General features: G+C 50.9%; 1 protein-coding gene and 1 non-coding gene across 3 annotated transcripts in view; both read left to right on the forward strand.

The window, feature by feature from the left end:
* Positions 1–3487: 3487 nt before the first annotated feature.
* The window catches only part of PPARGC1B (PPARG coactivator 1 beta), a 97841-nt gene continuing 77897 nt past the window's right edge, over positions 3488–23431 (forward strand). For both annotated transcript variants that reach the window (XM_008152197.3, XM_054717029.1), the window contains exon 1: positions 3488–3596. In XM_008152197.3, coding sequence (XP_008150419.2) covers positions 3519–3596 — 78 coding nt within the window. In that variant the 5' untranslated portion in view covers positions 3488–3518. The remainder of the gene's footprint in view (positions 3597–23431) is intronic.
* Positions 6072–6153, forward strand: MIR378 (microRNA mir-378). Its single transcript, NR_128927.2, has one exon. It is a non-coding gene; the product is annotated as a microRNA mir-378 (primary transcript).

Raw genomic sequence — 23431 nt, forward strand, 5'->3', positions numbered from 1 at the left:
GCCCAGGTGACTGTCATGCCCTCCAGAGTTGGAGAGCCACGGCTGGAGTGTGTGTCTGATGAAAGCATTCTCCTATTACCAGAAGGGAGAAAATGCTGATGTTTTTACTTTTGAGCATTTGTCGGTAGTGACTGTAATATTCAAGTCAAATAGGTTCATCTCGCTGTAGCCATTTCCGCGGAGCCTGGAGGAGTCTGGGCTTCGCCCGGAGTATGCGCAGGGCGAACTCTCACTAATCTCGGGAGAGGCGAGGCCAATAAAAAGGCTGAGGCGATAGGAGTTGAGCCACATGAAATCCAGGCTTGGCATTATTATTGTCCTTCACTTGAAAGTCATAAAATAAGAAATGTGCCACCGTTCCTGAGAGTGGTTACCTAGCGTGAGGCTTTTCTCAATCCCTTTCCAGGGACTGTGCCTTGGAACAGGCACAGACCCGGGTTCAGACCTCAGCGTGTCTCTAACTGCTGGGCATTGGGCTAATCTCTTTAACTCCTTTTAAGCTTTAGTTTCCTCAGTCACAGAATGGACATCGCAATGTCGATTTCTCGAGATTGTCAAATAGATGCGAACTCAGGTGTCTGGCACGCGCCCAGGACAGAAAACACTGCACAGGTTTGGCTGCTACCTGTAGACTGCCTTCCTATTCAGGCTGGAAGGTTCAGTAGAGGGTCATTTAGCCCAGCCCTTTCATGTTCCAGGTAAGGAAATGGCCCCAGAGAGGGTAAGCAAATTGCAGGCAGCGCCTTAGATTTTTTGAGAGCTTTTCATCTCGATGAAGAATTTCCAATTCCTCCATAGACTAGAGGGGGTGACGAGGCTGGCGCTGTGGGAGGCCTTGATGAAGGAATTCCTGGGATAAGAGGCTTTTGAAAAGGAAGCTAGATATCTCAGGTGAGGTGCCTTCTCACTTGAGTTTCCTGCCAGCCAGAAGTCCATCCTGAGGACACAGTGACTGGGGCGAAAGTTCCTGAAGCTGGGCAATTTCTGGCTTTTCTATCAACCCCAATTTTAAAGACAAACACCTTTGGGTGAGCACTGTTGAGGCCTTCCCTGGGAGGCCTTATCCGATCTGGCAGCTCTGCAAGGTCACGGCCGGAGATGGCTGGCCTTGGGAACCCTCCAAGTCTGGCCTCTGGGCTGTAAGGGACACAACCTGAGGCTGGGTCTCGTAGAAACATCGCTGGATACGGTCCTGCAGGGCTCTGACTGGTGTCCATGGGCTTTTGGAGAGTTCGAGTCCTTACTGCTAATGGTGATGACATTGGTGACGGTGACCGTGGGGATGAGAATTTCCACTCTGCCAGGCTCAGAGTCAAGCAATTTGTTTTACACGCATTGCTTCGTGCAAATCTCCCAAGACCCCCGGGTGGAGGAAACAGAGACCCAGAGAGGTTAAGTAAGCGACAAGGGCACACGGCTGGTGAGCACCAGGATTCAAATCTAGATCTACTGGAGTCTGAGGTAGCCAGCAGCCCGTAAGCGCTGGAAGGAAGGCAAGGAACACCAACCAGTGCTTTCAAGGGATACGTATTGTATTGCCACTGTTACAGATGAGGAAACAGAGGGCCAGAGAGGTTCGTGTATTTCCCATGAGGTCAGGCACCATGCCAAGCATTTTCCATATTATTATCTGCTCAGTCATCATAACAGCCCCATGAAGTAAGTAACTCTACGATCCCCACTTGTGCAGATGAGGAAACTGAGGCCTGAGACGAAATGACTTGTTGGGGTTCAACACTCAGCAGTCTGACTAGAGGGCCCCGTGTGCTGAACTTTCTGAGTTGCCCAAGATTGGAACAAAACATGGCAGGGCTGGTCCAGCAGCTAGGACTCCTGACTCCCAGGCTGGATGTGAACGCTCTGTTGGAGTCATTGTTCCTTAAAAGTGCGTTGGCCTGAAGCCCAAAGAGTGAAATCACACCCTGGGGTTCTGGGAAGTTCAGATGGGAGAAGGAGGCTCTTTCTTGCCCTGGTGTTCAAGTCTGAGCAGGTGTACTGGGACTCTCCCCGATTCTTCCTCTGGCTGGGAGGGAGTCCACGCTAGGGCAGGGTGGGGCAGCCTGGGAGTGGAGGTGGGGGAAGAGCAGGAGGCAGGCATGCCCAATAAACCAGGTCTAAATCCTCCCGCCTTTCCTGACTTTATCCTGGCCATGCCCTCATCTCCTGCCTGGCAAACAGCAGGTCATGATGATGAGAGTTCAAGGCTGGAGCCAGGAAGCCCGAGTTCAGATTCTGGCTCAGGCACTCAGTCTATGTGCACTTTTGACTCTGGGCAGGTTTCTTATCTATACAATGTGTGGTGCTGGTAGTGGGTGGTGGGAATCAAAACCATGCCGGTTTTCAGCTAACACATTATTTATGAACTGCCCACTCTGTGCCAGGCACTGGAGACGTGGCAAGTGGAAAGCCGATTCAAGCCCTGCTTCCCTGGGTCTTGGAGTCTAGTAAGGAGAGATATGTAGACCAGATTTTTACTGAAACAAATGTAAATTGGCAAATAGGACCAAGTGTTTTAAATGAAGGTCTGCAGAGCTAAGAAAGCCCATCATGGTGGGGGTGGGGAAAGAGGGATCGGGTAGACAGCCTGAGGGGCAGTGCGGGGAGGATGCCCTGAAGATGTGGTTATTAGGTGAACGGTCACTGGGCAGGGGATGGTACTGGGTGTGTAGAGGCCCATTATGAGATGGTTCATCCAAAGAACTTAGAGAAGGCCGGTGGCCCTGGGAAGTCAGCAGAAGCCTGGACACTTCAAGATATTGTGGGCCATGGTAAGAGAGGTTGTTGTTTTTCTTTTATTGTTGTTTTGGAAGGGGTTTAGGGGATTGAAGGAAGACGAGAGAGGAGAGAGAGAGAGAGAGAGAGAGAGAGAGAGAGAGAGAGAGAGATCGCCAAACCTAACCCTAACACAATATGAATCAACACACCTTCAAGTTAAAGGTAAAAATGCCACCCCTTCTGAGGAGCCTTCCCTGATTTCTCCACCTTTGAACTATGGTATCCCTCCTTCTCTGGCTTTGGAGAAACTCTGGGGCAGTCTGATCTAGGCTTTGCCTTTCATCTACTGAAGCGTACTGCAGCTTCAAACGCGGCCCGCGGCTTTCCCGGGCCTCAGTTTCCCCATCAGTGCAGAAGCAGGTTGTTTAGACGGACCCGCCCAGCGCTAAGGCAACGTGATTCGCTCTGGCAAAACCTGGGGGCTGCCCGCATTGCTGCGCAGAAATCGGGCTGCAGGCTGGGGCACCGTCACCCCGTTTCAGGAGCTGTTCTCCGGGCCGGGGGCTGCCGGCTGGGATCACGGTTCCAGACCTGGAGCAAGAAAGTGGGGGCGCGACCCCCGGCGGGCTCCGGCTCCGCGCGGCCCCGCCCCCGCAGCCAGCGGGCCCTGCGGCAGCCGCGGCCTGAGCTCCGCCCTCCGCCTCCCTCGCTCCCTCCTCCCGCCTCCCTCCGTCGCCGGCTCGCTCCCTCCCCCCGGCCGGCTCGGCGCTGACTCCGCCGCACGCTGCAGCCGCGGCTGGAAGATGGCGGGGAACGACTGCGGCGCGCTGCTGGACGAAGAGCTCTCCTCCTTCTTCCTCAACTATCTCGCCGACACGCAGGTACGGCCCGCTGGGGCCGCGGGCCCGGGGCCAGGGGTGCTGAGCTGCGGGGGTTGCCGCCGCAGCCGCGGAGGCTGGGAGACAGCGGTGGGCGCATCGAGGGGATAGGGGGTTCCAGGCTGCAGAGCCCCCTTCCGTGCACCCTGCGAGACGCTCAGTTGAGGGGGCCGGGGGCTGGCGGCCCCCGCGCGAGCCGGAGCGTGGTGGGCGCTAGGCTGCTGAGGAGGGTCTAGCCTTGGTCTCTTGGAATCCGCCACCCCCCCTCCTGCCAGCGGAGCTGGAAGAGGGGGGTGTACCGCGTTTCCTTGGGGAGGTGGAGCCGCGCCAAGGTGTGGGGGACCCTCGGGCTAGCTCTGGGTGCTGGAGGCGCGCCCTCAGGCTCCCGGCACTTGCTGCCGTACTTTCACGTGGACTTGTGGCCCCGGCACGGGCGCCTACCCCCGTCCTCGGAGTCACCTGCTCTTCCAGTCTCCGGGTCCCCCTCGACTCCCCATCGGCCCAGTGCTCCTCATCGGCGCCCGCAGCGCGGAGTTTCCAGCCAGTTGCCCGCTAAAGGCATAGGGGTCTAAGGGGCACGTGGACATGCGGGCGGGTATAGCACCTTCCTGGTTGCGCTTCTCGGCGGAGCGCCCAGGGTGGGGGGGGGGGGGCGGGGGACGGCAGGATGGGGGCGGAAGGACTGTCTGGGGGCGCCTGGGTCCCCCTGCGGCGCGCGGCCCCGGTGCGCGCTCGGCGATGCTGGGGGAAGGGAAGCCGAGGCGGCAGTCCCTGGCGCTGGCAGCGCCTGGGAGCCCCACCGGCGACACGCGCGTGACAGGAGAGGGTGCTCTGGTGTGCCGGGGGGAGAGGGAGTGGGCGCCTCGGAAACTGGTGACTTAGAGACCGAGGCGGCGGGCAGGGGACGGGGGCTGCTGGTTCCAGCAGCCGCGGAAAATGCCTGAACACGGCGTGCGCGCCCCCCACCCCTTCCCGTGGTTTACCCAACCCCATGCCTGTTGAAAGCATAAAGTTTGGCCCCATAGTTAGGGCTTTTTCTCTGGGCACCAGGCTGCAGGAAGCCGGGAGAATGGGGATGCGGCAGAGCCGAGAATGAGACCCCGGATGCGGGCGCACGCCCGGGCGAGGGAGAGGGGCCGCCCGGCGGAACCGGGCGCGGCTCCCGAAGGCTGGTTTGGTACCTGGAGCCGGAGCGCCAGTGCCGGCTCGTTTTGCATAACATTGAAGGGGCGGGGGGGGGGGGGCGGGGGGGGGCGGCGGGGGGCGGGGGCAGGAGGGCCGAGAGGGAAACTTTGCTTCTTGTTGTAATCTGCCTGTCTTTGGGCGGCAGCAGCTGTCATGGGACCGGGTGGGCGGGGAGAGGCTTGCAAGCTGACTCCTAGCCGAGAGACGCGACTTGGAGGGGACGCAGCGGCCGAGAGGTTCAGCTCCGGGCGGACTCCGGGAGGCGACCTCCCGGCTGGCGGCTAGGATGGCGCGGCGTGGCTGGGTGTCGCCGCGAGGAAGCCCGCCACGCGCCGGAGAAGGCCAGCCCTCGTCCCTTGCAGACGACCATGCGTCAGGGAGCCGCGGGGCCTCGTGGTCGGTGGCGGGTGCGCTCGGGTGGGTTCTGGTCGGGCCGAGGGGGCTGGTGACGGGTGATCGCGCTTCCCAGGGCGAGGGGGAGCGTGTGCTGAGCGGGCTGCGCGCGGGTGTGTGTGTGTGTGTGCACACGCCGCGCGCGCCGGGCGCGTACCTTTACCTCTGACGAAACCGCAGTGGAGCTTCCGTGGCGGTCACCGGCGCCGTCACACGCCCGGAGCGCAGAGCCCAGGTCTTCGCGGACTGCAGATCCCAGTCCCAGCACCACCGCGGCTCCCCTGGTCTCCCACCCCCGCGGACCACGGGGGGCCGGGGGCACTAGGTGCGGGCGGGACGGAGTCGCCCCTGGGAAAGTTCTGCCCTCCGCCGTCGCACTTGTCTGGGAGTGTTTCCAAGCCTCTCGACTGAGACGCGGGTGAAGAAAGCCTGAAATAGCCGGAGACTTGTTCAGGGGCCCAGAGCAAGAACTGACCGTTTTGGACCCGACTCCAGGTTTTAACTCCATCTTCAGTGTTCTTTGGTTCACCGATAATGAATTATTTGCCCCGTTAGCCGCCCAGCGGGCCTGTGCAGTAGGGATATTTCACCCAAGGAGACCAGAAAATTGGGTAATCAGGTGTCAGCAGAAGGAGTGCAGTGAAAGTTAATCTGGGACGTTTGCTTTTTTTTTTTTATTTAACCACGTGACAGGCTGAGGATCTTCTGGCGATCCTTGCCGGCCCAACTTGGGAAATGTAATTGATAGGGAGAGCTTTGCAGCCGTCCCTAGAAGGCTTATGGAGCTCAGCATAAGAGGACTTGGGCGTGCCATCGCCAGCCTCCTCATTTTACAGTTGGGGATAGAGGCTGTGAGGAGTGAGCAACTTGTGCAGGACCATGCAGCCAGTGGGTGACAGAGCCACCCAGGGCTCCTGACTCCAGGTCCTGTGTGTTACCTCGAAATAGCACTGGACTTGGAGTCAGAAGGCCTGAGTGGAGTCGCCTTCCCCACTCTCTGGCTGGGTGACCCTGGAGCAAGCCCCTTTAACCTGGGAGCCTCCTTGTCTCCATCTGTCAAATGGGGCTGCTGGTGTGTCGGTAAGAGAGGCGAAGGCTGCCTGGTGGTGGGGGTGAGCTCTCTTTGCATGTGAGATGTCTGGTTTCTGCACTTCTCTTTCCTCCCCAGACCCTTCCTCTCCGTCCTCTTCTCCCATTGGAAGGGGGTGGGGTGGGGTAAGTGAATAAAAAGGGAAGGTACGTGTTGTCTTTATCCAAAAGACTTAAGTCGCCTTTGGTGGCTAATCCAGGGTTAGACGGAGGGAAGAGTTGTTTAGGAGATAGCTTTTACTCATTCGGGCCAAAGTTCAGAAACCCAGCGGGCCAAGGATTGGGAAAGTTTCTTGGAAAGGTTTGGAACATGTATTCCAAAGGACTTTGGCTTGGCTTCACCTTTGCCCAGGCTGTGCCCCTTGCCTGCAATGCCCTCATCCACCCACCCTGCATGGCCTCTTCTCGCAGGCCTTCCCCGCCTGGCTTGCCCTGCTTTCTTTCTCTTTCCTCTGGTTTTCTTAGTCTGTGTTATACCACCAGGCTCTTTGTTTGTGAGTCCTGTGTCCCAGTAAGATTCTAGAGCTAGAGCTGTGCCTTTCATCTCTTTGTGCCCCCATGGCACCTGTCACTGTGCTGAGTTCCTTTGCTCAGCTCTTGGCGAGGCACATGAATTTCAGGGGAAGCTCCCAGGCTGGCTGGGGAGACAGCTGGGCAGCGAGTATGAAGAGAGAGGAATGCAGAGGGCTGCAGCTGTGGGCAAGGACTTAGGCTCCAAAGGCTGAAGCCCACACTAAATATGGGTTGTTTGAAGTCGCTTGGGACATCAATCATATATGGCCGAAATGTCAGGGTTGGCAGGAACTTTATAAATCATATGGTCCAACCCCTTATCATTTGAAAATATTTAATTGTAGAATTCGTAGAAAATACTGGCAAGCATAGAGAAAGAAATTGAAAACATGTAATCTTACCCAAAGATAACCACTGTTATTTTTAATGTATACTTCCAGACTTTTTTCTTCCCTCTTGATTCCTATTGATGATATCTTTGTAGAAAAATGGAGTCATTATTTTATATACTAATTGTAACTTGGGATCACACTGTCATAACTTGCTTTTTCCCCCCTCTTCCAAACAATATAACTGTGACTACCTTTCCTCAATAATAAATATCCTACTTAATATCGTAATATCTTAATGGTTATATAGTATTTCTTTGAGGGTTGAACCAAAATGTATTTAATTAGTCCTTTATTGTTAGTCATTTAAGCTTTTTTATGTTTTTGCTATTGTAAGCCATGCTGAAATGAATGTCTTTGCATATGTCTTCTTTCCTTCATTTAAATTCCTAGAAGTGAAACTACTCTGTCAAAGGAACTATGCAGGCGTTTGGTAAACACATTTCTGGATTGCTTTCTAGAAAGATTGTGCTGATTTACACGCTTACCAGCATTGTGTGGAAATGCCTGGTTCACCATTCCCAGATAACTCTTGGTATTTTCATTTTAACCAGTCTGTTCATCAATAAATTCTCTGTCACTCTTACTGTTTTAATGTGTATTTTTGTTTTTGATTACTTGTGATGCTCAACCTTTCCCCCATATGATTATGGATCATTTATGGTTCTGTTCTGTAAAATGCTGTGTTTGTAAAAACTTGGCCCATTTTTCAATTGGTATCCTCTCCCCTCATTGTTCTAAAACTGGATCGGAGCTCTCAGAAGGGGCCCCTCAACCACATGGAGCATTGAAAAAATGGGTTGAAGTCCTAGTGTTCACTTGCGAGGTCTGGAACAGTTTCTTTTCCAAGTCTCAGTTCTAGCCTAGCCATCATCTGTAGGTCCAATTTGAAGTTGCAGCGTTAGCTGGGTGCCTTTGTCCACCCTTCACCTGTGTGAGGTCAGGGGGAGTCACTTCTTCACCTGAGCCCGGAAGGGGACGTGTTTGCTGGCTTTATGAGAAGCCCAGAGGCTCCTTTCCCTGGGGCTCTCTCACTGGTGCTAACGATCAGGATGCCTATGAACCCAGGAAAGGCAATAGCCCAGCAACTGGGGGGGGGGGGGGGGGGGGCTCATATTTCCCCTTCCCCTTGGGGCCATCCTCTCCCAGCTGGTGCAAGCCAGCCAGAAGCTCCTGGATGTGAGTCACCCATTTCCTTCTCTCTGGAATAATAGGATACTGCTGTGGGTCAGAAGCAGCCTTGCAGATGGGGGCCTGGGCTTAGAAGTTAGGCCATAGCAAGAGCATTGCAGGTAACACTTCATCACTATCATCATCCGCAGCGACATTTATTGAGCATCCTCTAGATGCCACGCACTCTGTGGAACTTTCAACGTGCATCATTATGCTTCATTCTCATAAATATTCTGCAAAGAGTAGGTGCTGTATCCCCATTAAATGGATGAGGATCGTAGTCTCAGAGAACTCACTGACCAGCTGATGACCCTCTACCTACACTACCTGTAGAGTAAGTAGAAGAAGCCGGATCAATGGGTGAGGTTTCCAGACTGCTTGATTCCAAGCTCTGTGAAGCTAGGGACAGCTTTCTATTTCTGTCTTCATTGTATGTCCAGCACCTTGAGCAAACGGAGGCACAGTGTATAGAGTGAAGACAGAACTCAGAAATCTCTTTGCTTCTCTAGGCCTCAGTTTCTCAATTTGTGAAATGGGGCTGATAGGCCCTAACTCTCAGGGTTGGGCATTAGGTAATGTAAATAAAATGAGCATCTGCCTGCTACTCAGAAAACTTGGCATTCTCTCTTTGAAGCACTTTAGAAGGGCTGCATCCAGTAGAGAGCTAACACCCATCCATTCAGTCTTTTTTTTTTTTTTTTTTTAATGTTTTTGTTGGTTTTAGAGAGAGAAAGGGAGAGGGAGAGAGAGATAGAAACATCGATGTGAGAGGAACATTGATCTCCTGCCTCCTGCATGCCTCCCACTGGGGATTGAGCCCACAACCCGGGAATTGAGCCACTGACATCTTGGTGCATGAGTCCACACTCAATCCACTGAGCCATCCTAGCCACCTCAGCTGGCCCATTCAATCTTTTTTTTGTTTTTATGTAAAAAATGGGAAGCATAATTCTTGTTATGCGAGGGTGAAGAAAACCCAAATAAAGTCATTTCGAAGATAATGAGCAGAGTTGTTTACTATCTCTCCTCCTCCAGGATAGTCATACACCTCATATTCATCCTATGGACACTCAGTCGATGTAAGATCGCAGTTGATGGATTGAACTTTCTGTTCTTCTCCCCCTCTTCTGGTCTAGGTCCTTGCCCATTCATAACTAGATTCCTGCAGTTACTACCAAACAGATCTTGGCCACACTAGACTTTACCCTCTTCTACTTGTCCTTGGCCCTAATGGTAGATCAGTTCTCTTAGAGTGCATGTCTGAAGTCACTCCCTTGCTCACACATCACCCATAGCTCCCCAGTGCTTCTAAGTTAAATTAAATTAAAGTTTTTAAAGTAAACCTGATGTTCAAGAGCCTTCAGGTCCTTGAAGTTGGAGAGTTAGGCCCCCACCTTTATCCTCAGTTGTGTGCTTTTCCCTTTGGGATCCTGGTCCACACAGGATTATGCATTTTCTTCCTGGAAGCCTCGGCTCAATCTCTTCTTTTCTGTGTGCACTGTCTCCATTCCCACCATTTCCATCAGCCTGCAAGCCCCAGCTGCCAACCCGTTGTTTTGGTGACACCTTCTCGCTCACTTCCGGGCATAGCTGCATCCCATGTGCGGCAGCATGCACTCACTTTGAAGTCAGCCCACCTGGGTTTGAGTCCTGGTTCTACAAATTGTTGGCTGGGAGACCTTTGGTGGGTCCCACAACCTCTCTGAGCATCTCTTTCCTCATCTGTAAAGGTAAAGATAAATATTACTTCCCTTTTAAGGTTGTTGCAGGGAGTCAGTGGACATCAGATGACAAAATGGATGTAAAGCACCTAACAATAATCCCCAAACAATAGATGCATCTCATTTAATCCAGGCCACATTAAGTGTTACTCAGGAAATCACTCCAGATTGTGAAGCTCCACAAGGGCAGGACTGCTGTTTCTTTCATTCGGTGTGTTTTCCCCACAGTGAATAGACAAGTGCCTGAACACAGCAGTCATTCAACATCCTCCCTGAGTGAACAGATACGCTAGGCCGGTGGTCGGCAAACTGCGGCTGGCGAGCCACATGCGGCTCTTGGGCCCCTTGAGTGTGGCTCTTCCACACAATACCACGTGCGGGTGCGCACGTACAGTGCGATTGAAACTTCGTGGCCCATGCGCAGAAGTCGGTTTTTGGCTCTCAAAAGAAATTTCAATCGTTGTACTGTTGATATTTGGCTCTGTTGACTAATGAGTTTGCCGACCACTGTGCTAGGCCATGCGCCTCTTCAGGGTAGACACTGCTTCTCGTTTTGTATCTTCAGTCCATGTGTTCCTGAGAAGGGACAGACTAATCGATGATTGTGGAATGACCTGGAATATCCTCCCCGGACCCCCACTCTCACCATTATAATGCATTCATAGTCTACCTGCTCTTTAAGCCTCTGCTCACACCTGTCCTCTCTGGAAAGCCTTTTAACTTTTAAGTTACCTGTTTTTCTGCCGGTACCTCCGATGTGGAGAGTGCCACTTACTGTCCTAGGGTACCTGCATTCCTTTATCCTTACGACCGGGTAGACAGCTCTATCTAGGAGGGCAAGAAATCGCTAGCATTTTTAACCCAGACTAGCATTGTGGTTATCCATTAAAGAGACGAGGTTTTGAGCAGAAGCAAGTTTCATATGACAAGGTGTCAGGTTCTCTGAAAAGAACTTGGTATTTTAAACCTTTTACTATGGACATTGTCAAACGTACACAGAAGGAGCCAGTGGCAAAAATGGTGTAGGACATCCCCACGGCCTCATCACTCGGCTTTAGGCGTTTTAGACCCGTGGCTTGTCCACCCACCCTCACACCACATCTGTCATCAGTGACTTCTGCAGTGTGCATCTGCCAGAAGACTTTTGAGTACTATTGCATGGTTTTCCCCAGTAACTGTGAGCTCGGTTCTATTTTCCCTGTTTAGTAAGTGATGAAATGGAGGCACAGAGGGCAAGTCACTCAGAGTCTTGCAGTAGTGAGCATCTAACCTGGGATTTGAATCTTGGCCCCTGAGCAGGTCCCTCTCCTCCCAGGCTTGGGAGGGCCCTTAGAGAGCATCAGATCTACCCAAAGAAAGGGCACGGAGGCCCAGGAGAAGACACCCAGCTGGAGGAGGCCCAGGTCCCTGACTCCCTGGCCAGTTCTTTTTCAGTATCAGGACTTTTGTGTGTGTGTGTGTGTGTGTGTGTGTGTGTGTGTGTGTGTGAGAGAGAGAGAGAGAGAGAGAGAGAGAGAGAGAGAGAGAGAGAGGGTGGGTAGTCTCTCCAAGGGCTTTGTGGTGGCTATGGGACCCTGGGGTGCAGCCCACCCACTAGCCCTGGACAGGCTGCATCATTTTCTTTCTGCTCTCATCCCAAAGGCCTCACCTCTCCCCTTGCATTTGCCCTTGGGTTTTCTCAGTGGATGCTCAGGACCACCCAATGGCAGAGACGGGGCTGCAGGGTCAGCAGCCTGGGTTCACAGAGCTGAGAGGAGGGGCCTGGCCTGAGGTCACACTGCTGGGCTAGGCATAGGATTGCCAGGCTCCTGGTGGCAGCTGGATTCATGGGCTCCCGCCCTGCCCTTTCCTTAGGGCAGGAACTGAGTTGCTGCCAGGTCTAGATTAGGAGACCAGAGTGACTTTTACAAATGGGAGGGCAAAGCCATTGATCAGTTATCCTCAAAGGCTGTAATTACTGCTCAGTCTTTTAGGTAAGAAAACAAACTTTTGCCCTATTACTCCTTTTGGTAGCTGAGGGTTTTGCATCCCGGGGTTGAACTCCATGGCCTTGGCACAAGGTTTCTTTGTGCCTCAGTTTTTTCATCTAGGTAATGGGACTAATAGTAGCACATACTTCAAAGGGTTTTAGTGATGACTAATTGATGCCTGTCAAGTGTTTACAAATACTCAGTCAATAGGAGCCATTGTTAGTATTAAAAACAGTCAAATGTCATGCAGACCCAAACTCTAGGCCCTTGATCCTGTCTGGGCCCCCTGGGTTCCTCTTTCGGAGTGTTATGTTCTTCCCCCTAAACTTCTGGGGGGGAACTGAAGAGGAATCTATCCAGCCTTAGCAAGTGTTATAATACTGACTTTGAGGAAACCAAATTCAGTTAGATGCCACTTCAAGTGAGGAGAAGAAATGTCAGATAGTGGTTAAGAGCTCTGGCTTTGGAGTTTAACTGCCAAGGCTTTAAATCAGGGGGTCTTCACTTACTAGCTGTGTGACCTTGAGCACGTGTCTTCTCTGACTGAAGTTGCCTCCTAAAAATTGGACATCATAATAGTAGGTTCTTAGGATAACTGCAGAGGATAAGTAATGCCTGCAGCATTGCCGGGCCTATAGTAAGCGCTCAGTAAATGGTAGCCGCTATGATGATGACCATGACAGTGAGGTAAATACATTAATGTAAATTTGAGCTTCCAGGGAGTTCAGAGAGCTTTAGAGACCATCTTGCTCAGTGCCCCTACCTTGAAGTGAGGAAAACAGACTGGGAGCAGACTTAGGGATGCCTTCAGATCACCCAGCCCCGGCAGGACAAGACCCCCATCTGCTGTCTGCGTGGCCAGGGCTGGCTCTGTGTGGCAGGGACTCAACTGTCTGGGACCCACTGTCTGGGAACTCAGCCGGGCGAGCCCTGGTTGGCTGAGATGGATGCTCCCCAGCAGCTCTGCGGCTGTGTTTTTTCCTTGTGCTTGCCTGGCAGAACATAGTCATGTAGCAGAGGGAGAGCGAGGAGACGGTAGAAACCGGGCCCTGATGTTGCCATGGCAAACAGCCTTGGCAACGTGGCTGCTTGAGCCTTTATTTCTGGTCTCAGGCTCCTCTCAGGGAAGTGTGGTACCCTGCCCTGGTTCCTTAGCACTGAGGATGACTGGCCACGATCCCAGGCCACAGCAACCCCAGGTCAAAACATCTGCAGGCCCACCCTGCACAACCGGCAAAACAGACTCCTGGGTATGGCATTCAAGGCCTCAAATGCATATCCATCCAACTACTCATCAAATACTGTGTGACCCACTGCTGCAAGAGCAGAACAACATAATATTCTTAACACAGACCCTGGGGTTAGGTGTTCTCAGCCTGGTGTCCTCTTCAACCTCATCCTTTAACAATTATGGTGATAAGAACAGCTAACAACTGCTAACCCTTTCAAGCAATTACTCTTCCAGGCCCTGAGTGAATTAGTCACATGTACAATCACATTTAATCTCAGAGGAACCCCAGGAAGTAGTCCCCACTGTTATCCCCATTTTACAGTTGAGTAGACTGAGGCCAACTCCAGACTTTATGATGCTGTTGCTGCTCTGCAGTTCCTTCCCTAGACTAGGCAACCATGAGGGTCTCTACCATGAGACTTTTGTCCTCATCCCCTTCAAGGACACCTCCCCAAATCCCCCCTCTCAGAAGTGGCCTCCTTTTTGCTCTGTGATCCACAGTTTGTATGCTCTGCCTGCACTCTGTATCTATCACCCTGTCCTCCGACCTACCAAAAACAAAACAGAGGGGAAATGAGCTCACGGGAGAGCTTTGAATGTCCTGGTGAGGAGTTTGGACTTGGCAGGCAGTGAGGAGTCAGCAAAGGTTTCCATTAATATTGTTATTAATAACAGTAATCATAGAACATAGCTCACCTTAAGTGACCACTTGGAATGTGCCAGGTACTGGGGTTAGGTGTTCCCAGTTCTTGTTTAATCTTCAACTACCTGGTGAGGTTGGTCCTATGACAAACAAGAAAACTGAAGCTATGAGAAGTCCAGGGACTTGCCCTAAATCACCCAGGCAGATAGTAAGTAAAAAGGCTGGGATTTGAACCTTGGTCTGCCTGGCTTCAGAGCACATGGCCTAAACCACTGCAGTGTCCCTAATCTGGCTGGGCACATAGAAAGGACTGGAATGGGGGTGCTGGGTAGCAGGGAGGAGGCATCTGCTCTTGGCTTTGGTGGGGGGCTCGGTGGAAGTGAGTGGGATGTGGGAGGAAGGTGGAGTGCAAGGGGCTGGCTCAGAGTGGCATCCCTCTAGCTGAGATAAGGCTGCAGAAGAGGATTTGCTTTGGGGGGATCTGTATGGGGAGGGAATAACCATTTATTCAGGGTCCACTGTGTGCCAGGTTTTTCCCCATCCCTGGCCTTTCTGGAACTTTGTTAAATGCAAAACTCTGATCCCAGCCTGTGATAACCTTTGTTTATGTAGTTACTAGAGGCCCGGTGCACGAATTCATGCATGGGTGAGGTTCCTTGGCCTGGATGGCAATTGGGGCCATTGGGGCCATCGGGGCCTTCTCGCCCAGATCGGGGCTGGCTGGCTCGGGGGGAGGGACCGAGGGAGGTTGGCCAGATTGGGGGCCGGCTGGCCAGGGGGAGGGACCTTGGGAGGTTGGCCAGCCACAGGAGGTTGGTTGTGGGAGTGCACTGACCACCAGGGGGCAGCTCCTGCATTGATTGTCTGCCCCCTGGTGCTTAGTGCGCATCATAGCAATCGGTCCAGTGGTTCAGTCGCTTAGGCTTTTATATATATATAGATTCTTTACTCTTCTCTACCCAGCCAGGACTGGAGTAGCCTAAGGAAAGGAACCTCATCAAGTTGGTTCACCATCAAACCTCCAGTGCCTTCACAGTTCCTGGCACACTGTAGGCTCCCCAATAAATATTTGTTGAATATTGAATCACTAAACACACGCTGTTTGATCTTTCAAAAAATTCACCAACCATTTGCTTGGCTCCAGAGGCCCGGTCTCTGTGCTTGGAGCTGAGTTGGGATGTATGGGTGAAGGAAGTTTAGGGGGGTTGTACCAGTCCCCACAGGACTCCACTGCCTTGTCTCCAAGATTAGTCTTGCCCACAAAGGAATGAAAGGCAAACACTTTTTGGAGTGTCCAGAACCTTCTATCAGAACATACTTCCAGCGGGCAGGTTTTTGTGGAATGTTAAACCACTGTTAGGAATCCAGTCTATTGTAGGGCGTTGCTCAGACCCAACTGGGGAGGAGCTTAGAGCTTCCGGAGTCTCAATATCTGCAGGGAGGCATCTGGTCAAATGTCCCTACACCTTCCAAAGAGATTGAAACCAGCACCTTACACTGGGCTCATGCCCATTGCCCAGTGGCTGGTTCCAATGAGACTGGGCAGGCTGGCCTCCACTCTGGAGGAAAAAAGGGGGGATTCAGGGAGGTAAAGGGGTGAGGGAGCACTTGAGACCAGTGACCCACTCTCCAGCCCAAGAAGATAAACTCCATGCCATACCAATCTTTCCCTTTAAGACTCAGGTCCTCCCACATCTGATCACCCCTCACCCTTTCTGCTTAGGACCAATTAGCTCTTAGTTTAGGCATAATTCTTACAAGCCTGGCAGTCTTGTCCTGGCCTCTGTGACATTAGAATCAGCAGGTTAGTTCTGTTAGTGTGTGTCTCTGTAGGCACGGGTCAGGGGTGTGGTTCCACTAGAGTCAGAAACACGTGGACTGTGGCTCCGAAGGCCATTTGGGTCCTTTAAGTGAAGGGGCAAGGAGGCCCCTTGGTCTTGAGTCCCTCACTGTGTGCAAGTACAGAGCGAATGGGTCCGCGACAGCGCGTCCTCCCCAAGGAAAGGTGTATTCTGTTCAGTGTTCTCTGCGCAAGGAAGCAAGGAAGAGTGACATACATTTGGGTATTATCGTCTGAAATAGGAGGTCTATTAAAAACAGGAAAAGTTTCATAGTCAGCTATAAACTTAGCTATTGCAAGAACACATTATTCCTTGAGAATGCCAGATGATTAAGGAGTTGGTGTAGCTATAAAAAGTTTCTTCGAAAGTGAATGCTGTCTCCTAATGTGAGATGTTGTCTTTTGTATTTCCAAGGCTGCACGAGGTGGTAGAAAAAGTATGTGGCAGATGCTGATTGGGTAGCTCAGTTGGTTAGAGCACCATCCCCGTATGCCAAGGTTTCAGATTCGATTCCCACTCAGGGCATGTACAAGAATCAACCAATGAATGCATAAGTGAGTGGAACAACAAATCAGTGTTTCTCTCTCTCAAATCATTTTTGAAAAATGCTGACTGGCTTCAAGAAACCATGTTGCTTAGTGATTAATGAGCACCGACTATCTGGTTCAAATATTAGCTTTATGACTTAATCGCTGTGTGATCCACGGAGTGAGACAGCTGCTCTGTGCTCTAGTTAGTCAGCTACCAAATGGGAATCATAATAGGTCCTTCCTTCCTTCCATTGGTAGAACTAATCAGTGGTTGTCAACCATGAGTGCATTATCAGAATCAACGATGTAGTTAAAAAAAAAAAAATAGTTCTACATCGGGGCCACCCCAGACTTACTGATTGAGAATCTTTGAGAGCAGGCCCTAAGCTTCTTTGTTTTCAGGAAGCTCCCTCTCATGGCGGCCCCTGCTTTGGTCCTAAACAAGCAGGTACTATTTGTAGAGTGTCTGGCATTAACTTTATTGGTCCCCTCCTCCCTCTGTCCTTCCTGCCTTTGTCCAGATTATAGGGTAGCACTTAGGATACAGATGACCATGCCGTACCGATCTGTATAAGGCCTGTGTAAAGCAGGGTGCCTTCCTTAGCTGGCATATCCATTTGGTCTTCACATCAATCTTGCGTTGTAGGCGGGAGGAGAGGAATATTCCCATTTTATAGATGGAGACATGGAGGCCCAGGGAAAGATTTGATCGGTTCCTGAAGTGAATCACTTTTCAAATATTTGTCTTTATCCCTGTATCTTGATCTCTTTGATCCTCAGCCATGTATCTGCCTGTGGGACAACTCGGGAGGTGGTGGTGGTGGGGGGGCGGGGTTACAATGACCTCAGAGGTGAGTGGGTTGGAAGAGGGGGAAAGGAGGGAGCCTGGGGGAATGCAAGCCATCTATGGATGCTCAGAACGGAGATCATTTTATTTATCGGGACCCTTAACGATCAGAGAGTGCTCCAAGTCCCAGGCTGTAGGGCGGTTTAGGGAAAGCAAGGCGAGGGGATTAGAACCCACTTATCCTGATGCCCAGTTTGCTGTTCGACCAGCTATGTTCGCTTTTGCTCAATGGGCAGGGCGTGGCTTAAGTGATAATAGAAGTAGTTCAAGAGCTAGTGTACTTGCTGTTCCCTCTTCTGGGAATGCGGGGCTGCACCGTGGCCTGCTGCTCCTTCACCTCCACATCTGCTGAGACATCACCTCCTCAGAGAGGCCTCTCCTCACCCCCCACCCACCCAGCTCCGTCCACTTTCTATCTAGTACCCGTTTGTCTTCTTTAAGGCATGTACCTCTCCCAGACACTTTCTTGTTTATGCATTTGTTCCTCATTGATTACCTGTTGCCCCTGTGGGAACGGAAGCTCCATGACGACTGGACTTGCCTGTCTGGCTCCCCAGTATCCCCAGGGCCGAGACTAGGGGCTGGTACATGATTGGTGTTTGTTGGATGTTTCTTGAATGGATGAGTTCATTCAGTTCTGGTTGAGCTCTTAATCTGTACTGGCCACTGTGCTGAGCTCACTTCCAGCAACCCCAGGAGATAAATAGTATTAGCCCCAATCTTCAGATGAGGGTCCTGAGGCTCAGAGGGTGAGTCGCGGGCCTGGGGATTTAGCTCCTTTGCTGACCAACCCATGCAGAAGCCCCAGGGGCCCTGCGGGCTGGTGTGACTAGGGCCTTGCCCTAAAGGAGCCATGCCCCAGTGCCCTGTTGACCTCACACCACTTTCTCCTTAGGGTGGGGCAGCCGCTCCTCCCGGTCCTGTGGGTGCAGTCACGGGTACCTGCTCAGCAGCGCGCGGGCCTTCCAGCTTTCTCCAGCACTTGCTCTTTGTCCTCGTGGCTGAGGGCGTGGCTGCCTGGCGTGCACTTTGTGGACCAGTGCTACGTGGGAATATGGCAGTCTTCCACCTCTCGGGGTGCAGGTGGGGGTGGTCTGTAGGTGGGGGTGGTCTGGAGGCTGGGCACGATAGCAGGTGAACCTAAAGAGGGAGAGGCCCTCTCCCCAGAGCGGAAGTAGGCCCAGATTAGTGAATCAAGTCGTGGGAAGAGCAAGGTGGGTGGAGGATGTGGTGAAAAGCGTGAGAGGGAGGAGGGGGATTTAGAATCCACCCCAGAATGACAAGAAAGGACCTCCTTTGCTCAGATGACCTCACTGCAAACTTTTAGTGATCCAGTTGGGGGACCACCCGAGGAGGAGCAGTGTCAGCCAGTTCCAGGTGATAGACTCAGCCCAGGTCTGGATTTTGAGGGTCAGTGGGAGGCAGGCTAGAACAGTGATGAAGGCCAGAGCTCTGAGTCAGGCAGCGTCTGCCATTTAGCAGCTGAATGAATTATGGCATGTCCTTTAATTTGCCTGGGCCTCAGTTTCCTCACCTGTGAAATGGGATAATAATATGTATTTCACTGGGTGGTTGAAATGACAAGAAGATACATTGTCTGAGGAGCCTAGTGCAGTGTCTGGGTGTTAGTAACAATAATAATGGTTTGATGGCAGTTTGTTGGAGGAAACTGGAAGACCCCGTGAGTTACAGACCCCCAGATTCTCATTTGATGCCTCTTTTTCCATCCATGCAGCAATCACTCCCTCTGGGAGGGAAGCTAGGATTGCAGATTTGAACAAGGCTCATTCCCTGTCCTGGGAAGAACAGATCTGCGGTGGCCTCTTCGGGTGGCCAGTGCAGTGGGGTGTCCAGACAGCTCGGGTAGCAGAAAGAGTATGAGGGATGAGCAGGGGCTGCTGACACGATGGGGAAGGGCATCCTAGGCAGAGAGCAGCCTGTCATAAGGCCCAGCACGTCCTGTGGCTGGTGAATGAGCAGCGATGACTGGGGGGAGACATGAGCTGGAGGAGACTCCCGTGAGGATGAAGAGCAAACAGATATACTAATTGCTCGGAAGAGTCACCAGCAGGAGCACCGCGATTTCCAGCCCAAGAATCTAGCTGGAGGCTGCTCTGGGGGAGTGGGGAAATCTTGGGGAGGGTGACTTTGACAGTGACTAGGTTTTCCCCGGGCCTCACAGGCAGAACGGAATGAGTGATATCACCCTGCTATCTGGGCAGCTCGAACCCAGGCCCTAGGCGTGGAGTGGAGGTGCAAGGCTGGGGCACGGCTTCCCACCTGCAGTCCTGACTGAGGTCCTTTGCCCAATAAAGCTGCAGTCTCGCATACCTGGTGGCTGGTAGGGGCAGGTCCACACAACCACCAGGTACACAAGAAGGTTAGTAGCTCTACAGAGTAAGCCCTCAATAAATGCAATCATGGTAATTGTTACCATAATTATAATTATCGTTACTCCTGTTATCCCGTTAGCACGTGACTGTGAAATTCACAGAGCATTTTCACATCCATGGTTCACATCCTCCCGAGGGTTTTCATTTTCATTTTACAGATGAAGAAACTGTGGCCCAGGGATATTGAAGTGTCTTGCCCAATAAGGTCACTGTTGCAGGGACTCGACGGGGACTCACCCACCAAGTCCACCTGTTGGAGGAGGGATGGTGTTTGACCGGGGCCCCCAGCCATTCATGTCTGTGCCTTGTCTAGACCGAGTTCCCAGGATTATCTCCTTAGAGCAGTGATCCCCATTGCTCTAAGGAGGTAATCTTTTTGGAGTTGCAACATCCTTCTATTGTGTGGTTTTGCAATAGTTGCAACTCTCCCAGAAGAGTGTGACTTCCATAGATTCCCCTTGACATTAGAGTTGGGAAGAGACAAGTCTTGTTGAGAGAATTTTGTAGCTGCACTGGAGATGGTGAAAGGATTGTACCTGGGAGTCTGGGTTCAGGTCCTGCCTGTCCCCCTTTGCTGTGTGATCTTAGACAAGTCTGGCCCCTTCTCTGGACTTGAGTTTCCCCATCTCTCCCATCTCTGCCATCCCTGCCATCCCTGCCATCTCTGCCATGCTGTGATTCATTATTTCACTCTCGTGGGGGCTGTCTCTTAATTTTGTCAATTCTGCTTGGGGCAGAACCGCCAGGTCGTGGATAGAGAGGGAGGAGGTTGGCTACTGAAGACTGGAGGAGTGAGGGAACTGTCACATCTGGAACGGGCAACATGGTTTCCCTACATCCAGTGTGCAAAGCCAGTTGCAGGTTCTGGACTCCCCCGTTGCATCCCCTGTCCTGGTGATAGGTACTGACTTCTCTTTGAACTGCAAGTTGGAAGAAATTTGTCATGGGATCATGTGCCTTAAATGAGTGGGTTTGGAAGGAGGAGAAGGTGGAACGGAGGAGGAACTCCAGGCGAGAGAATCCCCGATTTCCAACCTCCCCAGTGAATCACGGAACATTTGGATAAGTCACTCATGGGGGTGGAAAGATTGGGTGAAAATCAGGAACTGCAGGCCAGATTTTTTTTTTTTCAAGGAGCCAATTATTCAACATCCTCTACTGATAGATTCTATCTAAAATTGATTTCTTCCTTTTCCCCACAGTACTGTTTTATCCATCTTGGACCATATATATATATTTTAAATCTGGAAAGCTGCCTTTCAGCTCTCTGTTTCAGCTAAAACCTATTTTAATAGGGGAGGCAAGGTGTCAGTGAATTTGCAGGTACCCCGGGGTCTGCAGTCCTGGCCTTGGGTGCTCTTTGAGGCTCAGGATGGCGGTTCTTGGGCTCTGGACCCAGCAGAGCCGCTGCTGGCTCAACCTTGAGGCCTGCAATTATTTAAAGAAAGCTCACATCAAGTGGAAAAACAGCGGCCATACTTACCATACCATGTGGCCAGTAGGCAATTCAACACCAGAGCTACCTAACTCCCTCCGGCCCTCACCAGCTGCCGAGTTTTGCAGCCGATGGATTAGGTGACGGGCGGGACTGACGGGCAGGGCCATGTGCACATGGTGGGTGCCCTGGGTGCCCGCAGGCGGCCTGGCCCTGCTTCAGCCTGGAAGACAGGCTCTGCCTACATCCAGGGGAAGCTCTGCTCTGAGCCTTACAGGGCAAGTTAATTTAAAAACAGTTTTGTCAGGGTTTAAGGGAAGCTAAAAATTATGGAATTTAAAACAAAAATTGTCTATTGCTTTAACTCAGACATTTGTTTAATTGCTTCATAGTTCACCATTAACCCCAAAGTGTTTTGGAGAAATAACTGATTGTCTTAAGTTCCTTCTTCATATTATATTTTGTTGGTTGTTCAACAAATTTATATTTTTAAATTAATATTAAAAATCTTTTTAAATAAAAAAATTAAGTAATAATTTTTAAAAATTCCAGTGTTAAGAACTAACTTAGAGAAAGTGAGACCACCTTTCAATTGAATATCTGATTATCTGCTTTTTAAAACTTTTATATATGTTGTATTTTCTTATTACAGAAGTGACAAGTGTTAATTTACTGCAATTTGAGAGAATACAATTTGGAAAAAAAAAAAACACACCCAAAAAAAAACAATAACCCAGCACCGAGAATTAATCAGTCAAAAGCAGTGCCTTTTTTTTTTTTTTTTAAAGTAACATCGGTCCCATCTCCAGCCATGTTTCCCTCCTTGGACACACTTCTCCTGTTTCCCAGAGGTCATTTGTGGGCTCATTTCTGCCTGTGACCTTGAGAGGGAGCGAGCCTAGGCTACAGTCTTGGTTTAACTGTGGCTCACCCTGTGACCTTCTCCAGCCTTTCTTCCTCTTCATGAAATGCGAACCATCCCTGCATTGCTGTGAGGATGCACGAGTCACGGATTTCAGAGCTCTCTAGAGTTGTAGTCATAAACAGAGGGAAGGCCGTGCTAGGCCTTTGCCAGCCTGCGACCACCTCAGCGACTGCTGCTGTGTATCTGGCTTGAACACTGTCTAAGCGTTTCCCATGACCAATCACCATTATACCCCAGAATTTAATCACCCCCGAGATTTGGCGTCTATTCCACACACTGCGTGTGTACAGCAACCGTCTATATATACATTTGTTAATATGTACAGACCAAGATAAACACTCTTGCTGGTAGAGAAGGCATTCAAACCCAGGCTTCCTGATTTAGAATCTATTACTCATCCAGGCTGTTTGAAGTGTTAACTGATCCACCTTGTGATTCAGGCTGCCATTGGAGCCAACCCAAGGGGAAGAGATTTGGGGGGCAGGGTCATGCAGAGCACACCCCAGGAAGAGCCAGCTACCGAACACGTTAATTTTCATACTGGTTTCGACATACAGTGTTGTTCAGTGGGCAAGAGACAATACACTTGCTTTTGTATTTATTTTGAACATGTAATACATGATCCTTCTTGAAAAACATTGTAAAGTACAAATGGAAGCCCTTGTAAAAGTTACAAATAGAAGTCCCCTCTCCCATTCTTGTGTTCCTATCCCCAGAGCAACCCTGCTATCAGTTTCTAACATGTTCTTCCAGAGATAAACCATGCAGACACCAGTGTGTGTGTGTGTGTGTGTGTGTGTGTGTGTGTGTGTGTGTGTGTAGTCTGACTTCCTGCCTCCATTTTTTGCACAAATGGTAGTAAATTAAAAACATTGCTGTGCCAATTGCTTTTTTTCTAATCATATATCTTAAAGGTCATTTCATACCAGTATTCAAAGAGAGGTCCACTTCATTTTTTGGCTCAACTGTAGTCCTTTTAACCAGTCCTCTGTCAGGGATTTAGGTTATTCCTAATTTAGTGTTACTAGTAGTCTGCATGAATATCTTTGAGTGTCGTTTTGTCTGCGTGTGAGCGGATGTATAGGGTAAATACCACAGAGGGGAATTGCCCAGTTAACCGGTGGGTGCATTTAAAATTATGATGAATATTGCCCCACATTCCCCGTCATGAAATTACATCGGTTTTACATTCCCAAAGAAATGAATAAGAAATGCTTGTTTCCTCCCACCTTCACCAACACAGAATGGTATTAAACTTTTTTGATCTTTGTCAATCTGGTGGTCTCTTTGGAGTTTTTGTTTCCTCTCCTATTAATTACCTATTTTGCTGTTAATTCTTTCCTTACTGACTCGTTTTCCCCAACATTCCCTCACAATACCCTGGGACCTTCTCAGGCTCCATCCTCCCGCTCTGGCAGCCTGGCTTGGAGGAGAAAACCCACTGGGATTCGGGTAGGAATCTAGATCCTCGTCCTGCCACCTACCCACTGTGGGACCTTGACCAACTCACCTACACTCTCTTGAGTCACTCACTGTCTCCCAGAAAGGTGAGGCTGTTAG

The sequence above is a fragment of the Eptesicus fuscus genome, chromosome 6 (genome assembly GCF_027574615.1).
Source record: "Eptesicus fuscus isolate TK198812 chromosome 6, DD_ASM_mEF_20220401, whole genome shotgun sequence".
NCBI classification, from domain to species: Eukaryota; Metazoa; Chordata; class Mammalia; order Chiroptera; family Vespertilionidae; genus Eptesicus; species Eptesicus fuscus.